Below are 25,283 nucleotides of genomic sequence, written 5' to 3' on the forward strand. Positions count from 1 at the left end.
TGCTTTATAATGAATTAGTGAATGCCATTCTAGACATATGTTATATGTATGCATGTGTAATACAGCCTTCAGAACAGCAGTGGTTGCCTCTGGCGACCCCCTCCCCTCTAGGTTTCCTCAAGAATCAAGATCATTCACCGAGTAAAAACAACTGTTTGACATTTTCCATAGACTTTATTATAGGACTTCTTCTCAACCTTGCAGGTATACACAATGTTCTGAATGTCTTGGCTTTGTCATCTTAAATACTCTCCATTCTTTAAAGAAAACTGTAAAAATATTTAATTATAACTAATTTAAAGATCTTGATGGGGGGGGGGGGGGATGTGGGAGGAGAAAAACTAAATTTTCTCTCTGGTCCTGGTTTGAAGGGCGTGGGGGGGTCCTGGAGACAAAAAAGGACCAGGTTTGGAAGGGGGGGGGGTTACATCCAGCTGGTCGTTCACCGTGAAGATGGGGTGGTGTTACCGTTTAAGGAAAACCTTGGAAAAGAGAACAAAATAAATCAAAGGCCAAACCATTACAGAACTCCTGTCCAGAAGAGCACCTGGTCCTTGTTTATCTGTTACTAAACAACCAGGACGTTCTGTGTGATAGAAAACCCCCATGTCTATCCTATACTGTAAATACTACCACGGCACGAATAAGGAGATACCAGTGATGATAAAAATGGGTACGTCAACTGCCCTGTAACAGTAGGCGAGCCAAGACAGGGTGTTTCATGACGGCTCTCTCTCTCTCTCTCTCTCTCTCTCTCTCTCTCTCTCTCTCTCTCTCTCTCTCTCTCTCTCTCTCTCTCTCGCCTCACCTGCACACCCTCTCCATCATGTGCGTGACGAGGCGGTCCGAGATGCCGGGGCACGACTCCTCGGCCAGGTTGAAGGCGTTCTCCAGCTCCTCGATGGCGCCCACGCCCCCGCCGGCCGCCCGCCTCTTCTCCTTCAGCTGGGCGACACGGAGCCGGATGAGTGGTGAGAGATACGGGTGGTGTCAGGGTGCAGTAGTGCTCGTCTCCCAGCTGAAATGCACTGGGATCGATCCCGCTTGTCTGCTACACACTACCTGGTGGCGTCGCTGAGCGAGAGGCCCTGTCCCCTCCCTGTAGTGCTCATTAGTAATGCTCCTGAATTCAATGGAAATCGCTTTGAAATGAGAACCTGTTGCAATCATTTCCCCGAGGACTTGATCTTGTGTATTCATACCACTGGAGCATGTAAACATTTTAAATCACAAAAGAGATTACAGATTCTACAATGTAGCAAGACATTTAGCAAGTACTTTTATCAATAGCTTGTTTCTATAGATACACGGGATTGTGGAGCAGTTCCAGGTGATCCTGCTCAGGGAGGTCTACAGGTGGACATTGCGGTTCGAACCCAGAAGCTTTTGCTGGAAACACATTAACCATTAACGGAGCTAATGGAGCATAGAAACAGTTTTAAAGGACTATCAGAGCAGACCTACCTCTCTAAAGATGGGCGTGACCAGAGCTGACAGACACTGTGACTTGTGTTGCCTTTTCACCGAATCTGCTGACTGGACAGAAACACCGAACACATTATAAACAAAGGACTCATGGTGTGTACTTCTGTTCTCAATGTGTTTCTGTGCGTGTGTGTGTGTTTGTGCGTGTGTGCTTCTTTGCTTGTGTGCGTACTTTGATTGTGTGTGTGTTCCTCTGAGGCTGTTTATTTGTACCTCTGTCTCCCACACATGCAGGGGCTAAAACGTGCAAAGGTGCGACTATGGACATAGTCCACCAGGGCTTTGATCCCACACGCGCCTGATGGTGGGGTGTGCTTAATGTATACCAATGGTTTTTATTTTGTTTTGTTGAATTGACGGAACCCACACAATTATATCCGCCATGATGCATGAATGACGTTTAATAATCTATTTGAGCGACTCATTGGTTTGAGAGACATTACCTACATTTGGTATAGGCCTCCTTCATATATGTGTAGGCTATATAATACATACAGAGTGAACACACAGTTCTAATTCACATTGGTGCTTTCCTTACTGATCTTCTATCTGGCGAGGCTGGGTTTCGATGGTGGAGTGCGGACATCAGGCTGCGCTGTGGCCTACGTGGGCATTTCATCTGGCCTCTTTTTTATCTCTGGAGGATGTGGGCTCGTCTCTTTATCTAGCACGGATGGGAGCTCGGTGCCCTCCTTCCTGCCAGTTGGTGTAGCTCAATCTGTGTCTGCACACCCAAGGCTGTCTGTGTGTGTGTACCTATTGGTCTGTGCATGTGTGCGTGCGTGCGTGTCTACCTTTTGGTCCGTGGTGTGTGTGAATGTCTAGCTCTTGATCTGTCTGTGTGTGCGTTTGTGTGTTTGCATTTCTGTGTGTGTGCGTGCCTCCTGGTCTGTGTGTGTGTGTGTGTGTGTGTGTGTGTGTGCGTGTTTGTGTGCATGTGCATGCCTCCTGGTCTGTTTGTGTGTAGCCCTTCTGCAGCTTGTTCATGGAACTGGGTCTGACGGTGGGGAAGGTCCACATGGGGGACTGGTTGTCGTCTCCGTCGGCGTCCCTGAGAACCGACACGGAGGAGAGAGCAGTGAGAAACCCTCCAGGGCCTAGTACACCCAGAAGGCTGTTTCCACACCTCCTCTCCTGAACATGAGCATCAAAGTAAACCATTCTTAATACTGCAGCCTGAAGGTTTTGTTGATAGGTCAGGGCGTTGTATTGGCCCCGCCCTTGTTTTGATGGATCACATCTTTTGTATGATCCTTTCTAAAAGATCCTGTAGTGTTTTAATTGCTTTTATATGAATAGCATGTCTTTCTGCTTGTCTGTCTGTATGTCTGCTTGTCTGTCTTTAAGTCTGTTTATCTGTCTATCTGCTTACCTGTCTTTAAGTTTGTCTATCTGCCTTGTTTGTCTGTCAGCTTTCTCTGTCTGTATTTTTGTTTGTCTGTTTGTCGTTATGTCCGTCTGCTTGTCCTTCTGTCTGTCCATCTGTCTGTCTGTGTGTGACCAGCCTCACATGTCAGAGTCGTCGGAGCTGGACTCCTCCCCATGGCCCTCTGCCTTCCAGCGGCGGTAGCGGTCGATGAGCTCTGTCAGGTAGGGCGTCTTCTTGGTGTAGCGCGTGATGAACTTGTGCTTCAGGAGCTCCTTGGCTGTTGGCCTCTGGAGGGAGAGGGGGGGAGAGAGAGAGGGAGGCACAAAGCTCATCATTCAGGGTGAAGACCATCAGGAAGGAGTGCTTCCAGCCTTAACCCATCATACAAACAATCTAAAGTTAATCCTTTCACAATTTATTATCATTGTAATATTTGCCTGCTAGGCAAAACATTAAATCACTAGTCCTTTCTGTCTAAATGTTATTTGTGGTTATCCTGTGACAGGTACTGAACAACGGTTTAAAATCAAATTCCAGCCTTTCAGGACTGAAGCTTCCCTCAAGGGTCAGGGTCTGTGCGCTCATTCTTCCTGTTAGGACATTCTGACTGTTAGGACTCAAAGTGACTCAAAGTGATTGGTATGTAGAGGGAGATGCAGGCCACCCAAACATCTTAGGCACTGGCAAACTGCCACAACCATTGGGCCAGTGTGCCATACCAGCTGGTGGTGATGGGCGGTTGGGTCACACACACACACACACACACACACACACACACACACACACACACACACACACACACACACACACACACACACACGCACACACACACAGCTTCACTCACAAAGCGTGGGTCTTTGTTGAGGCAAGCCTCCACAAACTCCTTGAAGGGCTTGCTGTAGGGGCCCTCCAGGGTGGGAGGGGTGTTCTTGGGGATGAGGAAGAGGACCCTCATGGGGTGCAGGTCAGAGTTAGGGGGCTCCCCCTTGGCCAACTCAATAGCGGTGATGCCCAGTGACCAGATATCCGCCTTAGGGAAGAGAAACAGGGGTGATGTGAGGACATTCTGCAGACACTTTGAATATTCAATCAAAAAAATTGTTAAATATGTCAAATTTAAGATTCGTGAATATTTTAATATTTTTTTTTATCTCAAAGTTCAGAAAAAAGGCCTTTCTCGATTAACAAATACCAAAACTCAGGCTTGCAAAATGCCCGACAAACATTGATTTAGGAGGACCTGGGCAGTCTAGTAAACGCATGCATTTACCTACTTACTACTGACCCAAAGATCTTGAAACACACCAATACATCTCAACTCACCTTAAAGTCATAGGCTGACTGTTTGATGACCTCCGGCGCCATCCAGAAAGGCGTGCCCACGAAGGTGTTCCTCTTGATCTGCGTGTCCGTTAGCTGGCCCGCCACCCCAAAGTCTGCCAGCTTCACGTCCCCCTGCTCCGACAGCAGCACGTTGGCGGCTGAGGCACAAAGAGAAGGTCTGATGTTCCATCGGTCCACCAACTCAATGCCTCTAGGGCTGTGGTAGTGCTTTACATTTACATTTAGAGCATTAAGCAGACGCTTTTATCCAAAGCAACTTATAATAAGTACATCTGTCAGAAGAAGGTGAAACAATATATCGCTGTCGGTGCAGTAAGGATGTTCATTTAACCAAGTGCCAAGCACTAAAAATTGTTAACCCATTCCCCGTATACAACAAAGAAAGATAGGATAAGATGCTACACAACTAAGTACTTTAACTAAGTACACCATACAATAAGTGCGTACTAAGTGCCAGGACGTACATACATAACATACATAAGTAGGAGGGGTGGGAGGGGGTGGCTATACAGAGCCTAGGTGAACTCTGAACAGGTGAGCCCTGAACTCACCTGTGTGGTTGGGCAATGTCACCAGGAATCTAATGTGCAAATAATGATGTTATATTTTAATATGCTTTTACTTAGTTTCCAATGGAAATTTAAAATGCCGATTTAAAGTAAGTGCTTAGAACAAAAACTTGACACTATTCTCAACCACTAAAGCCATACACTGTATACAAGATCCAGTATTCTACTGGACATTATTATTATGTCTTTATTTTCAGTACAGTTTATCAAGACATTATAATTTGGTCCGTCCATTGGGACAATATCTGTGATGAAAACAAGGCAGAGACACCGGTGACTAAACACAGCCAGGTCAGATAAAGGTACCAATCTCTAGTTAGCCCAGAAACCAATAGCAGTCATTCACGTTGACTCCTGTGATCTGGAATTTGCAGTTGACTTCTTACCTTTGATATCTCTGTGGATCTTGCGTTCGAAGTGCAAGTACTCCAGTCCTTTAAGGATTTCCCTGAGAATCGTAGCGATGTAAGTCTCTTCAAGAGGGCCCGGGCGGAGCTAGCAGACCACACAAGGAGGAAGAGATGAGAGAAATTAAGGCATGAGTATCTGTGATATTACAAGATAACAGATGACATAATTAAATGTAGTTTATGATAGTTTATTTGAGCATTAGAGGTGGACGGTACAAGCGTCTTCTCACCAGATCTAGAGCTGAACCACCACCTAAATACTCCATGATAATCCACAGCTTGGTCCCCTGGGCAAAAACAAACACAACATCAATGTACTGAAAGATAGTCAAGACCGTCCACAGTTACTATCGCCATTGTTGGTTGGCTGTTGTGTTTTGGGTGTACTGCAGCCAATACACACATACTCATGCGTTGGTAAATTAATGTTTGCAGATAGGTAAGCACTTTTAAACATTGCTTTGTTTTGTGCTACGTTACACGTAGCACAATAGATGCCCCATTTGGCATCTATTGCACTCCAGACCTAACCCCAAAGGAGTGCCCCTTCTTTATGTTTTCATTCTTAGTTGTATTGTGTTGTATAACGCGGGACTGGGAAGCCCTTTGAGACTGTGACTGATTAAGAGCTACACAGGTAAAATGGGACTTGATTAGGCCTGCTTACCTTCAGGTAGGAGCCATAATACTTGGTGACAAAGGGGCTGTCACACTGGCTCAGCACCGTGATCTCCTGCTGGATGTCTTCTATTTCATCCTCTGCCTCCTCCAGGTCTATAATTTTGATGGCCACCACCTCTTTTGTGCGGTTCTTGATGCCCTTGTAGACCTCGCCGAAGGAGCCTTTGCCGATGCGCTCCTGCTTTGTGAAATACTCCTCAGGGTCCAACCGAGAATTCTGGTAACACAAATAAAAACGTTTACATAATTATTATCCAAAAAGAGTGTTTAAGCTGAAATGTATAAGTCATACTTGATGGCCGAACATTTTTTTATATTTGATAAATGTTTATATGTTATATTCTTATAGAAGTTTTAGATGACTGCTAACCTTTAGATGACTGCTAACCTTACTATTATAGTTTCCACTTTGTCCAATTATAGCCAGTATAGAAGCCTGTGCACTTGAACTTAGTGCTTTTAATGGGGTACTCAAGAGGCACTGCATGTCTTCATCGTTAAACTGTAGTCGCTTTAAGCAATTATGAAGGGATTGTAACAGAAGATACAAAGTTGTCGTGTGTCGTTTTTGGGTGGCAGAGACAACATCTAAACACCTTAGCACCTTGTGTTACCAATGTACATATTGGCATCACCGTTATTCTACCATTCGTTAATGATGTGAATATCTTTGATACAGCGTTATTACGCCATATCGTGTGCAACATCGACGTTTGCTATTATGGTTTCCACGCTTCCCACCCATTCGTCAATGGACAGCCTGCTCAGACACCCAGGGGTTCGCCTCTGTGTCTGGGTGGCAGAAGGGAGGTGACACTAGTCTGGATCCCAGACTCCTCTTACCTGGTTCTGCATGTCTCGGAGGTGTGCCATCATCCCCCTGACAGGCTCCACAGGAAAGGGACAACCGCGACCCTTTCTCTGTCAACGTGCAGTTGTCAAAGTCTTATTCCTTCTCGTTGTTCTTGCCCAATTCCTCTGGTTCTTAAGAAGCTAGGCGGCTAGCCAGCTAGCCCGCCTGCTGCTGGATCAACACCCAGTCTGCTGGCTCCGGCGGGGTTGTCACTCCGGGCAGCTGACTCAGAAGTCGGGCCACAAAGCGCTCTATATGTGTTCCGTATCCATGTATATGAATCGTGGTGATAAGAGGATTAAAAAAGCCCCTTTCCGATATGAATTTTAAATTATTTTGATCAGAGTCTACAGCCCAGTTCTTCTATTGAAGCTTCAAAAGACAAAAATAATGGCATGGGCCGAGTGCGCATGGGCGGCATATTGAGGACCTAGGTTTGTGGGAGTTGTATTTCTACCAGGATTACCATGGCGACGGAACAGGGCTCATCATCCTAGGACTGTGCGTGGTCATCTCTTCCAGGAATATATATATATGCACATATAGATATACATATATATAAAAAGTATCGGAAATTTTACTTTAAGACAGCGGTAAATATTTGCATTAAAGTGGACAGGTATCTTAAAACACAGTGGGTTGACAGTTATGTGTTCAATATGTACTTCATTAATAAATATTTAAAATAAATCATTGAAGGTGATTATATCTATACACATGATAAAAGCTACCCTTAATAATTTATATAAGTGGTTACACGCACACACACACACACACACACACACACACACACACACACACACACACACACACACACACATCAATAATATTTCACTAACTTTTGGGTTTCGTTTGTGATGGACGATCGACGTTTCGTAGTCGACGTTTGTCTATTTGACAGATACTCAAGCACCCTCCCGCCGTTCTCGCCATCCAACCTAGTTGGTCATCAGAACACTTAAGCTCCGCTCTGGCGAACGCACCACGTCAAACAAAACGAGCGAATAATTACACACATTCTCCCCGTAGCAGTGTTGCCAGATTGGGCCAGATATCTAGCCCAATCTGGCAACACTGCCCCGTAGCCGCCTTCTGCCTCGCTCGTCGTGGCTCTGTTTATCTCATATGCCCTCCAGTCCCTGTCTGTTGATCGTATGAACTGAACCTTGCAGACTCCCAAACGGTAAGTTTGGCAGCACAACAGGCCGAAAGAAGCCGTTTTATGCGGATATGCCCGCACTAGCCAGCTAGCCTCAAGCTGTATCTCCAACGCAGGTCGCGTCCCGTGACGCTCCTCACGGCCGAGAATAGACACTAGAGTTGGCATCGTTTTAACAACCTTTTAACACAATTGTCTATCTTCTGTGGTAGAATGACAACCCAATTAACCATTGTCAAAGAGTCTGTATAACTGCATTATCAGACTTTGACTTAATTCCCATAGCCTATATTGGGTTGTTATTTATGGGCTGCGGTTCCCTCGGTATCCTTTTTTTTTCTAAAATCCTCAACAAAACGAAATTAGGTCTAATGATATCATTATTATTAATTTCAGACCACCGACAATTTTTGAAATGCAATAAAGGGTGAAAGATCATACACTGTAAAAAAAAAAGTAATGTAACGTAAAAATGGCTCTCAATACACAATGTTGGCCCATGTTGTATTAGCTTCCTTTTCCTTGATGTCTGTAGACTGTATGAGTGGGCAAACCTATACCTCACCCTCTGCGGAGGAGACCGAGATGAACCGCATCCACTATGATCTGGAGTACACAGAGGGCATCAACCAGCGCATGAGAATTCCAGAAACCCTCAAGGTGGCCCCGGACGCTCACTCCGGGGGGCTGCCTGTCCAGCACCTCTTCCCCTTCCCCACCACGCTCATGCAAGTACCCGAGAGGATCATCATAGCGGGTAGGCATGGTGACTTGATTATTTTTATTTCTGTCTATCTTGGTCTTTGTTGTGATGTGAATCATTGACTATATTACTATTATCAATACAACAAGAAGACAATGAATCATTGGTAGCGATGGAAAGGAATTGGAGACGGAAAAACTGAACCAGTGAGTGAATTGTTCGATGAGGAACAGTGTAGTGAATATTAATAGTTTTGTTGGCTTACGGGTAACTTCAGCAATCAGCTCCTCTCATATTTCGCAAATCATCTAAAACTTGTTTAAAGGTAGATCATTACATCTGACATGCGGCAGAAGGGGATTTGTATTTGGAAATGTTTCTGTTGGATTAAATGCCCATCACCATCATCTCTTCAACTCTTCAGGAGATGAAGATGACCCTCGGTTCTCCCGACCCCACGACCTGGACCTGATCCAAACCACTGGACCTCCCATGGACCTGCTGGACATGAAGGCACCCCCACGGACCCTCACCCTCTCTGAGCAGCCCCTGGACTCCCTGGAGACGGAGCAGACCCCGTCGCCCCAGTCCCACGTCAGCCAGGGGGTAGGCACACACCCATCAGGATTTATCCTAATTCGGTCCCTTGTGTTGTATTTCATCTGCTCTTACTCATACGATGAGTCATTGCTTACAATTCTATGATAAATGAATGCTAGTTCTGAATCCTCAGGTGCGCTCTCATTCACGGTCTCGACGGGAACGGAGCGTGAGTGAGAACCTAGCCCCTCGGCATATCAGCCACACCGGCCGAGGGGACATGAGGTGGGTGCTGCTGGCTCACTAGAACAGAAACCACAGGACATGAGTCGCTCAATCGATGGTTGAATCGACAAAAAAGCTAATACATTTTTATCTTGATAATCGTTGACTTGTTCTTTTGTAATTTGTGAAGCAATTTTTTGGTGGCTTTTCACTGTTTTTCTTTGATCTGTGGTAACTCATTTATGGATTTATCTGAAAGACATTCCCGACACGTATTCAATCTTTCACTCTCACATCGTTCACATCTTCTTCCTCTCCATCCCCTTTCCCTTCCTACCCCCATCAGTGTGTTCCCGTCCCCCTCTGCCGCCCCCCCGCCGTTCCGGGCATGCCCCCCTCTCTGTTCCCCGGAGGACGCCAACATCAGCCTGTACACAGCGGGGGGCATGCTCTGCTACATCCAGTCCACCACTCGCCGGGCCTACCAGCAGATCCTGGACCTCCTGGAGGACGGCCCCCGCAGGTGACGCCTCTCTCTCTTCTCTGGGGATGTGTAGCAGGGAGACTCCCGTCTGGGTTAGGGTCCATATTATTTGTCGTTTTAAGGCAGTAGCTGAGGAGGTTGAGCGGGGTCGACTGGTAACCGGAGGGTTGCTAGTTTGATCCCTGGCTCCTCCCAGCTGATTACGAGGTGTCCCTGAGCAAGACGCCTAACCCTGACTGGCTGTGGCCCTGCCTGGTTGACTCCGCCGTCGCGGTGGGAAAATGTGAATGAATGAAAGTCGCTTTTATCTAAAGTGACCAACAAAGGATTCAGACTTGTTTATTAAGGAGAAGGCTGTGGATTAGGGTATCTTGCTCAAGGATGCCTACATTTAGGCTTTGGGGGACATTGGGATTGAACCCAAACCCTCCTGGCTTGGAGTCAGAACACCCTGCCAACTACAATTCCCTGTCCCCGGTACTTAATTCATTAGTATCTTATCATATATTTGGCTTTATTACTGTACTGTTGTGACACCCTATTAGGATGTTATCACTTAATTGAAATGGCCATAATGCTCTGTACAACAGGATGAGATAGATAACCTCCAACCGGAACTGGAGTTAATGAGTTTATCCCTATACTATATGGTCATTGTTATCTGCACAACCAATACTCCATAGTTGTTGAACCTGGCCCTGACAATCGTTACCAGTCAAACCCTTAAGATTCTATGAATATAATCAAGTGATATTTGTATGTTTATTTCTCGTGAAGCTGCATAACTTTCGCACCATTCTGGACATTTTCTTGTGGCTACATAAGTCTGTTTTATTCTATAAATACATCTCATCTCATCAGAAGCAAGTCAATGTACTTGCAGAGAAAACACTTGAAACATAATCTGCTGTGCTTCCCTTGGATGATTTAAAGGCTATGGAAACCTGTATAAATCATTAAGAAACCCGTACCAGTTGGTCACCTTATCACAGTTGTTCTCAAAGTGTGGGGCACGCCCCACTGGTGGGGAACAGAAACGTGACAAGTGGGGCGCGACAAACGGGAGGAAATTTCACTAGCTAGGTTTACATGGAAATTTCTGATCCGATTAGATCTATTCCTATCATGCAATCTGAATGTACGTTTGTATGTCTCTCGTGCACAACCGTTATGTTGGTCTGGAATTATATGATATATGTAAGGGATAATGTTGTACAGAACGCTGGTCCTTATCGGGAAAATAAGCCCAGACAGGACAAACCGGACCCTGACGCGAAGCTGAGGTGTCTTGCTACGCCCTGAAGGGTATTATTTTCTAGAATGACCGGCGACGTTCTATACATTATCCCGCTTATTACACGGCCCCTTGCCAAAACAAAACAATATCTTCACACGGTGTGCCTTTTTACAATTTCCATTCGTAGTGTTGATCAGCAGAGAAATAGTCCGCCAAAGACGTTGACTTCGCTTATCAACTGGACACGCTGGGGTTTATAAGTTACCGGACTACTTACAGAGTAATAAGAAAGACGTGAATCAGGCAAAAAAAATACACTTTCCTTAACAGCGGTGAAGTTCGGTGTGCATGAAAGTACAGACGGACCAATTGCGAACTACTGCAGCTGCTGATGCCATCTCTCTAAGTTAAAAAGTAGCCGCACCCACCCCAAACCAATCGGAATAAGTGTATACATGTCGATTATAGCAGACTACACCACCTCTTCTATTCCGCATGGAATTCTATTCTGAGCAGAGAATTGTATTCGATTGAGGCGTATATATAATCAATTTTTAGTGTTTAGTGTCCATGTAATCGCGGCTACTGAAAACGAAAGCTTGACAGACATAGCAACAGTAACTAAGGGGGCGGGGCTTAGCGAAGGGTCAATTGTAACGTCATGACACAGCTGCACTTTTATTTTCTCTATTGTTGAACTTGCTGTTATTTGATGTGTTTGAGTTAGAATTTAGATACAACATGATGTTACTTGATGTTACTTCAATAAATTTGAAAATGTTGAGCTTGGCGTATTTCATTAGCATTGTGTTGGGGCGATGGGGGCAGGTGGGGCTTGAAAATTCCCCCTTGTCCAAAGTGGGGGATGACCGAAAAAGTTTGAGAACCACTGCCTTATCATAATGTCTTAACATTCAACGTCTGGACTGACTGGTGTTCTAAGCTTTAAAGGGGTCGGCAACCCAAGAGTAAAGTCACATACACCAACATGCTCATACAACTGTATTAAGCTGTGCTCATATATTTCATACCCGTTTCCATTCCTTCTGATAATATTAACTACAAATCCACAAGGTGGCAGCAAAAACAAATATGATATAATTGACCGGTGCTGAGTATTTAAAAGGCCCCTTTTTCTAACAACGGATTTGATTGTTATTAGCCATTTCAAGCCATCTGAAAATCTGTAATGCGACTTGTTGACATCACAAGCAGGACTGTCCCCCTAGATGTATGAAGGATAGATCAGTGAACCAGCCTACCCAGTGGAGTGTAGCAACTAGTGGGCTTATCTATCCATCACATGTCTAGGTGGACTCTCCCACTTTTGATTTCACCAAGTCACACCGGGCCACACCGATTTTGAAATGGCTTGTTAGGGCTAATCAGACTTAAACCTGATGGTAAAATAGGGGCCCTTTAAAAATGGCTGGGGTTAATATCTAGCTTAATAGTGCCCAACAAACTGTTGTCCACAGGACCCAGATGGAAATGACCCTTGATTTAGCAGCTGAGGAGTCAAGTTTGGTGGACGCGTCCTCCCTGAGACGTCAGGTAACCAACCGACACTACATTACCACTAGCAGGTAAACCAACTCAAAAATAAGCCAGAACGTACAGATGGATACGAGCGGTCTAAGAATGCCTCTTGGAGTGGTGATAGTATTTGATCTATCTAGTGAGGGGTCAGCAACCTGCGGCTCTGGAGCCAAATATGGCCCCTCCACCCCTCCGCTCCATGTAGCTCTGATTATTATTTATTTTTTTAATTATAAAAACTATTTTTATCTTTTATCTCAAAGGGAACACCTCTTATTTGGAGATCAAGGTGATACTGTGACACTGAAATAGCAAAATAAAGTATTTTAATATTTTGTTGACTAAAATAATCATCACATCCTACAACAATACATTTCATAAATGCAACCAACTATATAGCTATGAGTTATTTTATATCTAGTATAACTAGATATAAAAGTTAGATGCTGTGTTATCTTCATTTTAGGGGTCGAATAGGTTTTGTGGCTCAAGATATATTTATTTGGTGGGAGGGACCAGAAATGGCTCTTTTGAGAGTGAAGGTTAACGATCCCTGACCTGGTGAACTGTTCTTTCAGATTGTGAAGCTGAACCGCCGTCTGCAGCTGCTGGAGGAGGAGAACAAGGAGCGCTCCAGGAGAGAGATGATTCTGTACTCTGCCACCGTGGCCTTCTGGCTGGTCAACACCTGGACCTGGTTCCGTCGCTAACAACCACTCACAACGGACCACTGTCCATTGACTTTCCCAAACGGCGGTGGTCGGATCAAATTCTTCCTTCCATTTTCTAGTCCTCTCCCTTGCATGGTCACAAGGTGAACCAAAAAACAACAGCCATGTTAGTCCTCTCAATGGTTATAATCTTACAAACACTGCCCATGGGTGATAGTTTACAAATGGGTGGGGGGACTTATAAAAGGAGAAGCAATAGAGTGAGACAATTGGTTTGGGAAAGTAATGCTAGACTGACAGTTGGAATCCGGTTATCTTGTTATGGGTTGTGGTTCAGTAGTTTGATTGAATGTTGTTTTGCTCTTAAGTGTCATAACATGACAAAATCTAGAGATGCCATAATAATTTCCCTGAATAATCATTGCGTCTTACCCAAAAAAATGTACAACTGTGTGTATAATATTTATTTACAATATTTATGAGTATTGTTGCAACACTTGAGTTTCATAGTGTTTATGGAGCATTGTAGCAATTGCAAATACACAGTAGTTTAGTTCAGCATTTTGATACCATTTATTATCTTGAGTCAAATGATGAAGGATAATGGCCATGTATTTTAACTTAGTTGGCAATGGTTTCTGGCAATGGATATTGATGACCAAAAAGAGTAAATGCATGAACATTTTTTCCATTGTTTCCACATTGTATGCTGGAAATAACTAGATTGCTATAAATATGTGTACTTGATGTCTGTGTATATAAAGTAATTATGTGTGTATATAAAAATATATATTTCATTCTGGATGAAATTTCAATGTGAACCATGTCCATGGGCATTTAGTGAGAAATCCCAAACGGCTTTCACGACAAAATGCTACTTGTTAAATGAATATTGTGTCTGTGATGATGTACCTATACTGTGATGTTAGACATTCATTCTTTGTCTTAATGCAAATATGTATTATTTCTTAATACTTCAGTGTAAATGATAAATGAAGGATGTTGACGATGTGTCTTTGATTGTACACCACTGACCAATACTGCCCCTATTGGTCCATCCGTGTTACAGCCACAACACAAGTCCTACGGTTGAGGTAGCACCAGCAAAATTAAACTATTCCCATGGCATAACAATGGGGATCACAAAACTGGCCGATCTGATTCGCATCGCAGCACCTGGTGCGATGTCTTATAAAGATATAAGTGACTACACAGGTAATACACTATAACTCGTAGGTTTTCGAAATATTCTATTTGTGGCTAATCCTAGTTAGCATAACCCTAACCCTAGCCCTTTGTTATTCTCAAAGTAACTTTTTGCTAATGCTCACATACAAATTGCACAAAAACAAGGAGATCACACCATGAGTATTTTGTGTATCTGTGTGTCTTCTCTCATTCATCAGGGAAGGTGATTGCGCTGGATACTTCTATTATTATGAACCAGTTCCGGACTGCTGTACCTAAACTCAATTTTCTAAGGTGAGTATTGGATAAATTATCAATTTTGAACGCTTCTGGTTTTACTATATTAAACGGGCAGGTATCTGCTATACCTGTTTTATTCTGTGTCTTCAGTCCTATGACAGGTATCTTCTTCCGCACGCTCACCTTCCTGGAACATGACATCAAGCCTGTGTTTGTGTTTGATGGCAAGCCCCCCGGGGAGAAGCTGGCTGTGGTAAGTGTGGACAGCGGTTTGTATCAAGATGTGCGTTTCATAGATGTCTCTCTTGTCTGATTAAACAAGAATACGTGATATGCCCACGTGAAATTATGTTGCTATCGTTATTTGTGAGTTTGTTTTAGAATACAAGTACCAATGACATCTTGAAGACCAACAGCCTACTGTGACCCCTTACAGCTGGAGAGGAGAGCAGAGACCGCAGGATGGGGCTCCCCAAACCGCTCCGGTGCTGGTAGGACCAAACCTTTAACATTCATTTTATTATTGTACTGTCCATTCACCACTCAACTTCACTTCACAACTTGTTTCCCCTTAGTTTTAAATAGTCCTGAAAGTATCAGTGACACGTTTTATTGTCTATTTGTTTTTTAGCATCATCACAGACCAAGGAATGCCTTCAGCTCTTAAAGCTTCTAGGTGTACCAATCCTTCAGGTAGGCTATCAGCAACAAGATGCCCTATTGCTAAATGCTTTAACTTGAGCAAATCTCCCAGAATAGACCTATTCTAGCAGAGGCAGGACAATATTTGGATGCATCTCATTGTTAGCCTTTCCCTTGGTGTGCTCCAGGCCCCAGGGGATGGGGAGGCTTTGTGTGCGCGCCTCGTGAGTGACGGTACTGCGGACGCAGTGGCATCAGAAGACATGGACACCCTGCCCTTTGGAGGAGGCCTCCTCATTCGTCAACTGAACGCAAAGAAGGACAGGTTAGAGCTGTACTCTTTACAGTGCTGTTTCTGGATTCTTGGATTCTTTAGTCAAATATTGATGAAAGTAGAAACCTTGTTTTTTTTATTGATTTCCACTTTTCAAAATGGTTCTTCAGAAATGAATGAGGGAAAAAGACAATGACTGAAATGTAGAAAAACTTTTCTAAAGTTTATCAAAATTAAGATTGCTAATAGATGGTCTATAAAATTCAAAAATTTACTTTTTTCCAGTGAGGTTATCGAATATTCCTTACCCAAGATCCTTGAAAATCTGAAATTAAGCCAGGAGGAGGTAAGGTCACTTTTAATAACATTAATTCACACATCGCTTCCACCTGACACATGGGTAATATATGTGTTGGGACAACATCTGTTTGAATTTATTTCCTTTGTAATTGTACAACTATACTTCCCATGGCCTTCCTCTCTACCAGTTTGTGGACCTGTGCATTCTGCTGGGCTGTGACTATTGCGACAAGATAGTGGGTTTAGGCCCCAAGAGAGCCCTGAAGCTGATCCAGGAACATCACACCATAGAGCAAGTGGTTCTGAATATCAACAGAGAGGTGCGGGATAGGACACCTTATGAACCCTTGACATCTTCCCCCTCTATATAAATATATGTAGATATAATCATTTTAGTATCTCCTTTTGAGGTTTGAAAACTTTTACTGTCATCTATTATTTCTGATCTGACTGTAATATACTATAATATTTAACCATTATAAACCGAAGTTGAAGAGAATAGTGGGGAATAGCCCACTATTCACGGAGCCTGAGGTGAATTGTTTTAGTATACACTACATGTGAACACTCCAAAAATAAACAAGATAACACTTTTTGCCAGGATTTATTTGTTTTTATTAGCGGTTTATTTGTTTTTATTAGCGTGAAAAGACAACCATCACGCAATATCCCGAGTTTGAGATCTCTATCATGGGATATTGCCCAATATCCCGAGATGGCGAACCAATCACATTGCGCCATCTTAGGAGGTTCACGTGTAGCATATACTAAACTGTAATATACTGTCTGCGATTATAAAGGACATCTTGTATTATTCACTAACTTTGCATTGTAATGTTAAATCCGAGAATGTGTGGAACCAACCAACCTTTTTCTTCATATTGCCACACTGCAGACACATCCTGTTCCTCATTTCTGGCAGTACCAAGAAGCCCGGAAGTTGTTCTTGGAGGGGGCCCACACCGTAGCCCAGGAGCTGGTGTGGACGGAGCCAGATGAGGAGGGCCTGGTGCAGCTCCTCTGCCGCACACTTCATGTCAAGTGGGTAGGCTCATGTGTATGTGTGCTTCTCACCTTAGATAGATCTAGTATATATATATATAGACCTTGTAAGTGACGACCCATACTCATACATTCAACATAGTTACCCTTACATTTTCCTCTAGACACTTTTATCACAAGTGGTTAACAGTGAGGCTAGGATTAATTCAGGCATACAATCAACATGGAAATAGCAAGCAAACAAAACTACGCTATCTAGTTGTTTTTTTTATTAAGAATTGTAGTTGATCGTTCAAATGGATTCATTATTACAACTAAGTAGAAACTTTAAAAAAGAAATAAACATTTTTTGCTTGCAACTAAACAATTAAAATGTAAAGCTTCTATTGACACACAAAATGCAGGCCAATTTAAATGAGAAATACACACACAGGCCAAGACATATTCTTTTTTCTTTCTTTTTGTGTGTGTGTGTGTGTGTGTGTGTGTGTGTCTGTGTGGCCTTAGAGAGCCCAGGATCCGCGGGCGAATGGTAAAATTCCGTGAGGCGCGGGAGAAAAAGAGGAAAGAAAGGGAGGAGGAGAGGAAGAGCGGCCTCAGCAGACAGATGCGCATGGAGGACTTCTTCAGAGTCACCAGGAAAAGGAAACAGGTGACGCCCAATGATTCATCATGGTCAACCAGGCCAGAGAGTACTAAACACTACTCTGAATAGATTTAAGCCATTATCTATCATTCTTATTGAATGAACTAACTAAACAAAAGTTAGTTAGTATTAGTGGTGGCTTGGGACCTCCAGATGGACAGAAACAGCCCTGCTAATAGAAACTTAAACTCAAACTTGAATAAATAAAAGGTAATTATTGAGTGTCTTTTTTCATCTCTTCTCCTAGCAGATGGATGGTGCCGAAGCTGTTCCCAGCAAAGCAAGTAAAAAAACCTAACAAATCCTTGCAGAAAGCATTCCGTTGCGTCTCGGCCGGGGTTGGATGAGAACCCCAAGATCTTGCCATATTTTCTTTAAATCTACTGATTCATGTTTACCAGTCCTCCCACAAGAGACAGCACACTGGTCCTCCCAGCAGTGGTCTCCGAGGCTGTGTCCACCGCGACAGGGAAGTCACTCCAACACACGCCTGTCAATGAAGCACATAAAAGATGTTCTTGGGGTTCGCTAGACTCACGGACCACCATCACCCAGCGCTAGGGAGGGCTATGAAAGAGACCAGTGTGTGATCCCTGCTATTGATGCCTCTGGAGACAGGGTATGTTTCATCACAAGGACATTCAGCAGACACCTGCTGGGTGACGGAAGCCAAGGCAGGGACCAAAGCCTTGAATCTTAAGTACGTCAGGGTGTCAAGGCATGAGATGGAGAACTAGTTAGCTACCATCATTGATTTTTTTATTTATGTTTCCATTTTGAGTCGACGATCATGTGAAGTTGTCAAGATTTTTGCAAATAAACAAATATTTGGTTGGACTTCTTGTCTGTATTTTCTGTTTATATTTTATGATTAAGTATGCATCAATTACTGTTTTTTTTAGTTCGACATAAACTTTATATACAGCATATACCTAAGTTATCATGTAATTATAAGACAGGAGATTAACATTCTTACACTTGCAGCATTCCAATCCAATAGGTGGCGACTGTGTGCATGAAGTTATGTATACCTCCTCTTTCCCACTCAGAAGAAGTCATTCATCAGTCAGCCAGCAGTCTCCCCCAAACTAGACCTCTCGGCAAGGTGTCAGGCCGCCGCCGTCGCGGTACGTCTCCCCGGTAGACAGTCCCCCCATCCCCTCACCCACGTGACCTCACCTTGATACCTCCAGCTGACAGTAGCAGTGAAGCAGTAGTAGTAGTAGTGGGTCATGGCGACGAGTGCGAAACGAAAACAGGAGGACACACATCTGAAGATGCTCCGGGAGATGACCAGCCTTCCCCCGAATCGGAGATGCTTCGACTGCGACCAACGGGGCCCGACCTACGCCAACATGACCGTGGGCTCGTTCGTCTGTACTACATGCTCTGGGGTCTTGTAAGTGCGGTTTTCTCGTTGTATTGCTTTTGTTAACGACGCAGTGTGTGACTGTTGATGTTGAAGGCGTTAGTTGTGTAGGGTGGGACCCCCTTGCGGTACCGTTAGCCAGCCCAGGCGCTAGGACCAGAGCCGAGCAACACTTGTCTTACGTGGGACTATCCGCCTTCAGGAGAAGGGTTCCCATGGTTTCGACCTGAATAGGTCGCATCATTGTTTGTGTTTGAGTGACAGATGTTGTTTTTCTGACCGCTCGGTGGGTGGTCGATGTTGAGGTGAGAATAGAGGATATCCTAAGTTCATGTTGGTCCTCATCTTGGCTGCCCACCATCATGTCAGCAGTGCAGTTAAAAAGTTTGCTGCTTACTCAAATATATGACTAGCATTATAAAACATCAAGTCGGAGGCAGAAGAGCCTCGGACGTCCGAACACACCTTTAGTAGACAATAAAACATGGAGCGGGTGTTTTCTGCATCGCTGTTTGTCTCTGAAACCACTTCTCGACCCTTCGAAACTCGCTTTGGAAACAATTCTCAACTTTGGTTCGGATTTTTACCATATCTGTGTTATCCAGATGGTCAATTGCCCAAATGGAATCAATTTGTCCCTTCAGACTCTAAATATACACTATAGCCTACTCACACCCAGGCCACACTTAGGTGAATCCATTTAATCTGTTTTTATTATTGACAGATAATAAAAACAAGCGTAATGCAGTAATTCACACCCTGCGCTACATTCATTTTTAGCTTTGGTTGTTGTTTTGGTGTATTTTGGTGTGTGTTTTTTGTTGCATCTTGCTCTCTGCTGCGAACCTCTCCCCTTTCTGCCTCCTCACACACAGGCGAGGGCTGAATCCCCCACACAGAGTAAAGTCCATCTCTATGACCACATTCACACAGCATGAGATCGAGTTCCTACAGAAACACACCAATGAGGTATGTGTTTCCTTATCGGTATCCATGCAGCACGCACATTTATTATCAGGCTCTGTGTGTTCCGCATGCATGTATTCTCTCAGATGTCTATCCATTATGGGCTAGAACGAACACTTTATTGGCAAATCACTGGGCTTCGCTCAGACAACTTTATTTGCATTCCTCTCCACCCTGCCCCCGACCCCCCCCCCCCACACACACACACACACACACACACACACACACACACACACACACACACACACACACACACACACACACACACACACGCACACACACAAATTTACGCACGCCTTGTCACCCCCTCCCCCTCCCTTATGTCCAACCTCTCTCTCCCCCTACTCTCTCCGACTCCCTTAACATTCCTCTTCCCTACACCCCCACACCATCCCACCGACCTCCCCCGCCAGGTCTGTAAACACATCTGGTTGGGTCTCTATGACGACAGGACCTCAGTTGTTCCTGACTTCCGGGAACCGCAGAAAGTGAAAGAATTCCTTCAGGAGAAATATGAGAAGAAAAGATGGTAATCTGATTTCAATCTTGTTTTAGGACAGACATTCTTGTTGTTACTTGTATTCGTGTTTAGTCGATGTCAAACATGTTACTCAAAGATGGCACAAAAAGCACGACTTTTGCCAGGAAACCAACTGTTAATTGACTGCTTAATTGTATTGGAAACAAAATACACATATATTTATAATAATGTATGTATAAAACATGTTATAACAATAACACACAATCCGTTCTAATGTTAACATGAGACGGTTCCTCCTTCCCTTGGGGTCCAGGTATGTTCCCCCGGAGCAGGCCCGGGCCGTGTCCACCGTCCAGGCCGCGGTGTCGGGCTCCTCGGCCAGCAGCACCGGCAGCACCCCGGAGGTCCAGCCCCTCAAGACCCTGCAGCTCACCAAGACCCCCCCACGCCAGGTACCGGCTGGGATTGATCCCCATGTACGCCGCCTTACTGTGGGCATCCTTGAACAGGATTTCCTAGCAAGAGAGCTAGGAAATAACCTCCATAATGACCTGTATCTGAATTCACTGCAAACTAATAAATCCTGTTCTAAATGATAGAATAGTGACTAAATGGTAAATCATACGACATCCCTGATAAAAATCCTGCTTAATGATTACTGCCAGCATCCGACTGCAATGCATTAAACTAGCCGCTCCCACCAACACCCTCTGTCTGCCTCCCCCCCCCCCACCCCAGTCTCCTGGACTGGGTCGCACCAAGGTGCACCTCGGTGGGCAGGAGAAGAAGTTTGACCTGCTGTCTGCCCTGGGAGGGGACATCTTTGCCGCTCCGCCCGCACAAGCCGCTGGCTCTGCCAATTTCGCCAACTTTGCACATTTTCCGACACAATCAGGTATTCGCTTTCACAGTCCACCCATCTATTAGTCACGTGGTGTGGCTGTGTGCCTCGCGGGGATTTGTGAATTTCTCCATATATAGATGTACGTCTATGTATCCATTTACACTGCCGTCACCCCATGCTTTTGCAGCCATGATCAGCGTTTTGTATCCCTTATCTGTTGGTGGCAGCCGCCCCTCAGGGTCATTCAAATGCCAACTTTGCCAACTTCGAGGCTTTTGGAAACTCTGGAATCCCATCCCATCTGAGCACGCCACCTCCCTCCACCTCATTTTCGTCAGGTACCCCTACCCACCCATCTATCTCCCACCCCCCCACCCCCCATTCTCTACTCATACTGAGCAACTGTGCTTCCGCTTTACATTTCAATCATTGTCATTATTTACGATGCTTACTTGTGTTAGATATGTGCAACAGTCTGCAAAATAAAAAATTGGCGTATCTGCTAAGAGATTATTCTAAATGGCATTATACTTACAGTGTCAAAATATCCCACCGTATAGCTAAATTAACGGTCATGCTTTTGTTTATTTCCTGTTCCCCTTTGCGTTGCTGCTGTTTTTATTTTATTTAAGCATACACACTTACTGCCTGTCTTCCTCGTCAAGATTCGGGAGGTTTGACCGTCTCTGTCTCTCCCTCCCTCCCTCCCTCCCTCCCTCCCTCCCTCGCTTTAGGGGGTGGAGTTCCCATCCCCTCCATCTCCAGTGCGGTCCCCTCCCAGTGCCAGATGGGCAGCTCCTCCGAGGACCGCTATGCTGCCCTGGCTGAGCTGGACAACCAACTCAGCTCCTCAGCCCCCACCGGCAGCAATGTGCAAGGGTGAGGGGGGAGGGAGGGAGAGAGAGAGCGAGAGCAGCCATGAGCTGTAACTTCCATTGAAACAGAAGTGTAGACAGTGATGCACACTGAATGTTGTTACTCTGGCTGGGTTTTTTGAAACAAAAGATTTTAAGATTAGGTCGTTCCCTGTTTAGTGTCAGAATCTTTCTGGCAACAGAGAATTAGCTTTCTTCAAGTGTGCAATTTGGCTTGCAGGAAAAACTTAAAGACAGCTGAGAACGACAAACACATTATATAGTCTAAACACTTGCAGAAATATGTGGGAGCAGAATTAAAAGACGTTTTCTTCCAACCAAACAATGTCTCTCAAAGGAAAGGTTTCAACATGCTTGATGACTGTGTTTGTAGGAATGTCTTTGGACCGGTGTTGGGAAGCTCGCCTGCACAGACTCAATCCGTTTTACCCAGCATGCAACATGGCTTCGGAGGTAAACAAAATTATTCTTAATAATGCTCTGAACACTCTGCAAAATGCTGAAAAATCTGCATGCTTTTTTCCTTCATCTTTCAATGCGTAACGTGTTCATGCTGTTGGGGTTCTTCCAGCGGTACCTTCCACAAACCCCTTTGTTCCCTCAGCCGTCGCCCCAGAGATGGCCAACAATCCTTTCCAGAGCAACGGCAGACCTCCTCCAGGTCTGTGTCTAAAACTTTGTCTTTCGTTGGCGTAAATTTGATTATAATTTGGCCAAACCATAAGAGAAACGGTAAGACAAAGCAGTGTCTAAATCCTCCACCACAACCCCCACCCCTGTGTGTGTGTGTGTGTCCCTGTGTGGTTGTCCCTGTGTGTGTGTCCCTGTGCGTTAGCTCCTGTCTGTGTCGGGTGTCCCCATATGTGTGTGCGTGTGCATTCTTGCGCGATTGAAAACCGACCCTTTCTGTATGGCCCGTGTGTGTTGTAGCCTCTTTCGCGACTGGCTCTATGAGCATGCCTGCTGGCTTTGGGAATGCCTCCTCCTACTGCCTCCCGACCAGTTTCAGCGGAAGCTTCGGGCAGCCCTTCCCTGGCCAGGCCCCCACCCCCTACCCCCAGCCTGGGGCCTACCACCCACAACCCAATGGTTAGTGCCCCTTCCCTGCTCCTAACTACCCCAGTGTTCCCTGCCCTCCCCCCATCTGTGCACTACCTTTCCCTGGTTGGTTTACATCCACATTTGCTTATGAATACATAAAAAAGACTAGCGGGCAAATAATTTGGAATGATGTTTTATTCTTCTTCTTGCCTCATACTACACATGTGGTGCTCCCTTCTGAGTTCAACTCTTGCGCAGTGAAAGTAATATTCATTGGTAGTTACTGCACTGTGTGCATTGGTTGGAATAGCTGCTAAACTTCAATCCTTCCTTTTGGTGCTTGTCTTTTATTGTGCTTGTTGGTGTGGAGTCACATATTTGTGTCATTTCACTATTTGACAACTGTTCAAAGGAGTTTTCCTGGAGATTTGTTTTTAATATATAAACGCATAATAACATGAAGAGACTGGATTATTTGTGTTAATTGTGCAACCCTCCGGTCTCTCTCTCTCCCCGCCCCACTCCAGGCCCTGTTTACCCCATGTACGGTCAGACCAAGCCCACCATGGCCCCCTTCGGCCAGGCTGGGGCCGGCCATGGACTGTCTAACAACCCCTTCATGGTGAGCAATGAGCATGCAGCTCTACTCTACATGTTTCCCAGAAGAAGAACTACATTATCTAGTGTGTTGGGGTGGGTGGGACGAAGTTTCTCACAGGAATGTTGGTAACGGGATGAAAGGATCCAATTCAAAACACATCTGGCTAAAAAGAAATACACTTTGTACTGCATCAAAATGAAATGCTTTTATTAGCACTGTGAAAAATAGTATTTACTGTCTGTAGCTGAATAACTTTCATACCACTGACCACTCCCCATCCCCCTCCCCCTCCTCATGTTGTCTCCTTCAGGCCTCTACAGGAGCCTTCTCTGCTGGAGGATCCTCCAGCAACCCCTTCCTGTAGCACACCTTCCAGTCCCCGCCACCGGGGGGCAGCATGCAGCACATACTCTACGCACCCGCATACTGTCTCGCAAAGCTAGTTACAGTACATTTTCTTAAACAAAAAGACTAATAATCAAAGATTTTTTATTTTATTTCGTAAGAGAAAAAGAAAAAACGTTTACATGAACACAATGAAGGAATTATAAAGGACTATTACTCAAGACTTAAGGGTTGGGAGTGGAGGGAGGGTAATTATATACCCTATGGACTATAAACAGAACTCTATACTCTTCTATACTTTCTTTGTCTATGCGCGTAAGGTCGTAGTGCATATCCTAATTTGTAATCGCTATTATGTACATGTTATGTGTATGGAACAGCTTGGACTGAGTTAACCAAGGTGTGTTGAGCTCCATGCCTTGCGGAGATAGCCACTACAATGTATATTTTAAATTACTAAGGCTGTATACCTTAAGCTTTTTATTTTCCTTGAGGAGGGTTCCTGCCAAATCTGCCATCGCTCTGGACCTTTTTAGAAATGTGTATTGTTTTGAAATAGTACGTATTGCCCCCCAGTGCGGAGACAAACCGGGGATGATGATGGTGAACAAGTGTCCTAGATTGTTTTGTCTTTAAAAAAAAACGTGCCCTCATTTAATTTTAGAAGAATGTAGCTTTATGCAACGTGCCTGGAAGGCCTATATATAATGCCTGCCGGCTCTATCTAACTGTAGAACTGTCAAATGTGTATATATATATATATATATATATATATATATATATATATATATATATATATATATATATATATATATATATATATATATATATATATATATTTATATACGGCCTGTGGAGATTTATAAAAGGGAAAATCTGAATTTGAAGATCATCCCTGGTACGAGGGTCTGGCGTATGTTTTGTTTCAGCACAAAAGCCCAGGTCAGGGGAGACTTAATGAGGCCAAGTGAAAGAGAAGCGCGTCTTCTATGAACTTACCTGCATGGAGTTATGAACACCGATCAAACTTCATCACGATTTCTTTACCCCCGTCAGGTGTGACATTTGTGACGCATCATACAGCTAACTGTATGGTGTTTGTGTGTGTGTGTGTGTGTGTGTGTTTGTGTGTGTGTGTGTGTGTGTGTGTGTGTGTGTGTGTGTGTGTGTGTGTGTGTGTGTGTGTGTGTTAGCGTGCAG

The 25,283-nt window shown here is 44.5% G+C and overlaps 4 protein-coding genes across 6 annotated transcripts; 3 read left to right on the forward strand and 1 right to left on the reverse strand.

Moving 5' to 3' along the window:
• Positions 1-191: 191 nt before the first annotated feature.
• On the reverse strand, positions 192-7,066 carry stk25b (serine/threonine kinase 25b). The gene is made up of 11 exons (XM_079750665.1): positions 6,702-7,066; positions 5,845-6,075; positions 5,408-5,464; positions 5,154-5,262; positions 4,178-4,335; positions 3,699-3,884; positions 2,996-3,141; positions 2,431-2,536; positions 1,465-1,536; positions 809-945; positions 192-482 (listed from the first exon to the last, which is right to left on the reverse strand). The coding sequence occupies exons 1-11, from the start codon at positions 6,732-6,734 to the stop codon at positions 443-445; spliced, it is 1,275 nt and encodes a 424-aa protein (XP_079606791.1). The 5' UTR covers positions 6,735-7,066; the 3' UTR covers positions 192-442.
• A 712-nt stretch (positions 7,067-7,778) lies between these two features.
• LOC307085540 (mitochondrial fission factor homolog A-like) lies at positions 7,779-14,185 on the forward strand. The gene is made up of 7 exons (XM_079750358.1): positions 7,779-7,894; positions 8,406-8,627; positions 8,998-9,179; positions 9,307-9,398; positions 9,685-9,861; positions 12,538-12,613; positions 13,177-14,185. The coding sequence occupies exons 2-7, from the start codon at positions 8,411-8,413 to the stop codon at positions 13,306-13,308; spliced, it is 876 nt and encodes a 291-aa protein (XP_079606484.1). The 5' UTR covers positions 7,779-7,894; positions 8,406-8,410; the 3' UTR covers positions 13,309-14,185.
• A 156-nt stretch (positions 14,186-14,341) lies between these two features.
• LOC307086268 (putative flap endonuclease 1 homolog) lies at positions 14,342-18,398 on the forward strand. 2 transcript variants are annotated; one of them, XM_079751417.1, is made up of 11 exons: positions 14,342-14,484; positions 14,676-14,751; positions 14,848-14,950; positions 15,134-15,188; positions 15,329-15,390; positions 15,528-15,664; positions 15,899-15,959; positions 16,102-16,233; positions 16,809-16,954; positions 17,423-17,567; positions 17,809-18,398. In XM_079751417.1, the coding sequence occupies exons 1-11, from the start codon at positions 14,403-14,405 to the stop codon at positions 17,857-17,859; spliced, it is 1,050 nt and encodes a 349-aa protein (XP_079607543.1). In that variant the 5' UTR covers positions 14,342-14,402; the 3' UTR covers positions 17,860-18,398. The 2 variants fall into 2 exon arrangements, with proteins under 2 accessions (XP_079607543.1, XP_079607544.1); XM_079751418.1 differs by having other exon boundaries at positions 17,812-18,398.
• Positions 18,399-18,638: 240 nt separating this feature from the next.
• agfg1b (ArfGAP with FG repeats 1b) lies at positions 18,639-24,826 on the forward strand. 2 transcript variants are annotated; one of them, XM_079751404.1, is made up of 12 exons: positions 18,639-18,960; positions 19,806-19,899; positions 20,310-20,425; positions 20,691-20,829; positions 21,116-21,272; positions 21,449-21,559; positions 21,956-22,100; positions 22,470-22,549; positions 22,668-22,757; positions 23,027-23,185; positions 23,665-23,759; positions 24,049-24,826. In XM_079751404.1, the coding sequence occupies exons 1-12, from the start codon at positions 18,794-18,796 to the stop codon at positions 24,100-24,102; spliced, it is 1,407 nt and encodes a 468-aa protein (XP_079607530.1). In that variant the 5' UTR covers positions 18,639-18,793; the 3' UTR covers positions 24,103-24,826. The 2 variants fall into 2 exon arrangements, with proteins under 2 accessions (XP_079607530.1, XP_079607531.1); XM_079751405.1 differs by lacking the exon at positions 23,027-23,185.
• Positions 24,827-25,283: the final 457 nt, after the last annotated feature.

This window comes from Pollachius pollachius (assembly GCF_949987615.1).
Source record: "Pollachius pollachius genome assembly, chromosome: 14".
In the NCBI taxonomy this organism is placed as follows: domain Eukaryota; kingdom Metazoa; phylum Chordata; class Actinopteri; order Gadiformes; family Gadidae; genus Pollachius; species Pollachius pollachius.